Source organism: Mycetomoellerius zeteki, unplaced genomic scaffold (genome assembly GCF_001594055.1).
Source record: "Mycetomoellerius zeteki isolate Tzet28-1 unplaced genomic scaffold, Tzet1.0 scaffold150, whole genome shotgun sequence".
NCBI classification, from domain to species: Eukaryota; Metazoa; Arthropoda; class Insecta; order Hymenoptera; family Formicidae; genus Mycetomoellerius; species Mycetomoellerius zeteki.
In genome coordinates this window covers 115,733-120,223 of record NW_017256448.1, presented here as the reverse complement: position 1 = coordinate 120,223, position 4,491 = coordinate 115,733, and the positions used below count along the sequence as shown (strand labels likewise).

At 37.8% G+C, this 4,491-nt stretch overlaps 1 protein-coding gene across 1 annotated transcript; it reads right to left on the bottom strand.

Annotated features, from left to right (window-relative positions):
• Window positions 1–676: 676 nt before the first annotated feature.
• eIF1 (eukaryotic translation initiation factor eIF1) lies at window positions 677–4,039 on the bottom strand. Its single transcript, XM_018444425.1, has 4 exons — window positions 3,948–4,039; window positions 3,536–3,840; window positions 3,057–3,214; window positions 677–1,881 (listed from the first exon to the last, which is right to left on the bottom strand). The coding sequence occupies exons 1-4, from the start codon at window positions 4,037–4,039 to the stop codon at window positions 1,735–1,737; spliced, it is 702 nt and encodes a 233-aa protein (XP_018299927.1). The 3' UTR covers window positions 677–1,734.
• Window positions 4,040–4,491: the final 452 nt, after the last annotated feature.

Below are 4,491 nucleotides of genomic sequence, written 5' to 3'. Positions count from 1 at the left end.
TTTTTTTTTTTTAATGAACAGACACGCATACTAAACTTTCTAACTATTTCAACCATTTCAACTCTTCGCTATCATTTTTAACATTTTCCGTAGATCGCGAAACTTGTATGCATACTATATATTCTTTGAATGAATAGCAAAATACTTGGACAGTTACAAGAAATACTTTTTGTATTTAATCTCTTTCACTAATACTTTATAGATTTATCGTGTCTATCCCGTTAATATCAAGAAATAGATTCTACGAAACAGCGATCGTAATGAGCATGGCACGAACGTAATCGATAAACAACGATAGCTTATCTAATGATTTTTATATAAACCACATCGTGCGTTTAATTCGTACACTCGCTATCACATGGCGATAGATATCAATTTCTATATATCTATAATTTTCTCAACTTTTATTTCTTTTTATTTTCTCTTTTATTTTACTCTGTTTTCCTCATACTATCATATGATATACGAACATTATAAAAGTGTTATATAAATAATTAATAAAGTACATATTATCCATATAACTTCTGTTATATTGAAAAAAAAACAATATATTCCTAAAATATCCAATTTTTTCATACAATTGAATTTAATAGCAATGTCGATTTTTATAGAACTGGGGCAGTGAAAAGGAAAAGGGACAAGATGGTCATGTTACATATTATTCATGTACGCATTATTTATTTATCTAGAACAGCCACATTTTATTAACTCTCATTATTATTATTTCAAAACAATTCGTCATTTAATTACTGCCTTAAAAGGGGATGGAAAGCAAGAGCGAAGATATGATACGGGGCGAAGGAGGGGTGTCCTTTACGCGAAAGGAAGAATCAAAATCGGCCCTACAAATATTCAACAAATCATCACAAAAGGACACAAGCGCGGAACGCTCTTTCTCTCTCTTTCTTTCTCTTTCTCTCTCTCTCTCCCCCTCCCCCAATTTTCAATTACAAACGTAAAAAAAAATAAAAATAGAAGAAAAAATCTTATATCGTTTCTATGAAGGATTGCAGAGAAGAATGTGATGGACGCGAGGAGAGGATGAGAGCCCGAGTCAATCAACCTACAGTTTTACTGCCTTCTCGGAACACGTCTATCGCGCCCAGATACATACTACCTAATGCAAGAACGAACATCCATCCGGCGCTGCGAATTACCGCTCGTTCATCTATGCTTCTCCTCCTCCTGCTTCTCTTCCACGATGTTTATCAAAATCAGATGTGTACTATCCACTGCTGCAAGACAGGAGAATCCCTACCTCAACAGCCGCTATCACCTAACATAAGGCTTACAGTGTGACGTATTGCTTTTTATCTCAAGAAAAGATTCTGATTAGAATAGATATATTGCCTATAGGTATACGCTGGTTATATGCCTATATATCTTCCCTTTCTTTCGCTATATCTCTTCCTCCTTTCTTTTATTCGCCTTTTATCCTCTATTGTTTATTTCCCTCTCTATTTCGTTTTCTTACTTCCTCTTTTTATTATTGAAATATATATGCGCGTGTTTGTGTGTATATATATATACATATATGTATGTATATGCATACATATATATATATATGTATTTATAATGTTGACGTGATAGTATAATCGGGATATCCCACGAGAAGTTTAGTGAATAATATACAGATTCAATTTGAGACGATCATGTAGAACTGACGAGGGATGGAGCTGTCTGCTGTTGTTGTGGGTTGTGGCATGGATGGTAATTGTTGCTGTTGTTAATTGATTAAAAACCATGGACTTTGAGCTGGTCAGGTTTTGCCAGACCTGACTTTGTCAGCCACTGGCATATATTCTCTCGTTGGTCCCCCTGCAGCTGCAGCACCTCCCCGTACTCCGGGTGCTCTATTACTGTCCCATTGCAGGCAAACTCCTGTGAAAATACAAATGCAATGATAAATCAACCAGGCATTCTTCGGAGAGACTTTTATCTAGACAATTCACTTCCGTAGAATGTTGGGTTCTTTTATCTCTCCCCAAGGAATGTGTTCAAAACTTTACAGATACTGTTATCAAAATGAGATACGATTAGTCACAGCTTCTCCATTATAGTTCTAATGACTTACAAGAAATAGCAATATTGTAAATATCAAAATATAACATAACAAATTTTTGAAATAATCATATTAAAAAATTGATATTAATAAGTTGATATCACAAATGCCCGTATTCATAGTCGGACTTTGTACTTAAGGTTTCCTTAAATTTATCTTTAGATGCTTAATAGCCAATGAAATAATTCATAAAGCATTTGAAGATAAATTAAAGGAAGTCTTAAATATATGGCTCGAGTATGAATACAGGCAAGAGTGCATTCACGCTTTAGTGCTCATAGCGCTTGTAAGCATCATTTGTTCTTTAATATTTGATAGACAACAAAAACGAAATAATACTTACAGCGTATAAAGTAAATGCATCCAAAATGTTATTGTAAATGCATTTGACCATTTCTCATAAAATATATAAATTTTATTTAAAAAAACCATGTCTCTTTCCATTGCTCTAATTTTGCTCCAATTTATCAAAATTCAATTTCTGTTGACACAATGAGATGAAACAATTATATTCTGGAGTTATCTGTCGTTGTGTAAAAAATATAATCTTTAATGTATAAAAGATGTCTTTTTTATTATTTTATTCAACAAATAGCATTGAATTAAGAATAATACTGAAGATTTTTAATATCAAATATCAATGATCAATTTAACAGTGAATACACAAAGCGATTACAAAAGAGCCAAGTCATCGATGATGATCAATGTTCTCAAATCGAAACAAAGACCATCTCTCCTATATGTCAAACCACTTGTAGATGCACTTGCATGCCATACATTCCTAGAAGAACTTGCAAAACTACATCTGTCCAGCCTGTATCATCGTGATTGTTTGCATCAGACCTATTTTTAGAGTTCTGTCTGATCAGCCGATGGTGGGGGAACAGCAATGAGGAACAGAGGGAAGTAGAAATGACGGCGGTGAAGGCAGGAGAAAGGATCGGGGAAGGGGATCCTCCCCACGATGTAGGAGGGGGAAGCGTGGCACACTCACCTTTTTACATGCTCTCACGATTTTCTTCAAGTCATATTCCGAGGAAAGTCCTTGCACCGTTGTTAAGGTTTTGCGACCATTCCGCTGCTGGATCCTTATATGAACGAGGCCGTCTTGGACGTCATCGTCTGAACCCTTGATTGCATCTGCAAAGGGGTCTGCGACACAGAAAAGCGTACACATATATGAGAGAGAGAGAGAGAGAGATCGCACGACGTGTGGGACGCTCCCAGCGCGGGATTGCGCAGGATGATGTAAAAGGGGGTCGAGAGCGCGCGCGAGAGCAACCCCGTCGCCATTTTGATCGGTTCGAGGGGACCCAAAAGCGACGGTGTCGTTTTATCGCCCTTTTCTGGAAAGGATAACGTACGCGAGGAGGGAAGCGACGGCAAAAGGAGAAAGAACAGGAAGATACGGATAAAGGGTAGCAAGGGAGGGGGCAAGAGGGTGCGACAATGCGCGTTTTATCGGTCACTCACCGAATGTGTTGAGATTCTGGATGGACATACGACAAACAAAAGAGATCCCTCGGATGATATAGAACTGCGGAGCGCAGATGACAGTCGTAGGAGCAAGAACGTGGAGAGATGTGGCTAGGATTAGCACTTGAACGTCGCGTGAACACCACCGGAGCACAAACGGACTCGACGAAACCCAAGCGCGATGGCCGTGTACGCAGCCGGAAGTAAAAGTTGCATTTGTCACGGCGCGATGGGTGGGGTTGCGCGTGGCCAGCGCGTTCCTAAAATGAGCTGTGGGATTGGCCGCGAAAGCGCGCGATTCGCTGGCATTGTGATGACGTCACAGGCAGCGAGAGAGCGCGATTGGCTCGCTGGCGTTGCGTCGACTAGTATGATTGGCAAGCGTGTAATGCCCTAGTTTACATCGTACACTTGGGCTGCGTAGAGTCCTAGATTTATCAAAGGCGCAAATGGTGTTACGCATTCTGATTCGCTGTTGCAATTACATGACTTGGCAACCATTTATAGTACTAGTAACATATTTCATTTTTTCCTATACGTTCTATCTCACTCTATCTCATTCTTGCTCTTGAACAGTATTCATGCTGACTAAATTGTGATTACTGATATTATACAGAAAGCCCTGATTACTTGTTCGTTAACAGTAGATATATATGCTTCACAATCATTTTTTCAATGTTTCTTGAATGTAAGAACATAATACTGCAATCGTACCTGCAATTATACAATATCTTATCTTCAAACATTACTGATTTAATTTACAAACAAGCAATCACAAATGACTTTAAAATTACTTCATTTCAAACAGTGGAAATACTCCATAGATTAAACCATATGAAATTCTTCTACGTATCATACAGAATTATATATCTGAGTAATGCAATATTTTTTTTAATTTCAGGAATAATTTTATCGAGAATCTTTACCATCGAGTAAAGTTCTACTCCGTTAAC

Bases quoted from the DNA above. Each gene is read 5' to 3' on its own strand.
- eIF1 (XM_018444425.1), bottom strand. From the start codon at position 4,039: ATGGTTGCCAAGTCATGTAATTGCAACAGCGAATCAGAATGCGTAACA. The intron at 3,841-3,947 runs GTACGATGTAAA...TCACAATGCCAG, and splicing joins GGACTCTACGCAGCCCAAGT to CGAATCGCGCGCTTTCGCGG. The intron at 1,882-3,056 runs GTGAGTGTGCCA...GTATTTTCACAG, and splicing joins TCGTGAGAGCATGTAAAAAG to GAGTTTGCCTGCAATGGGAC.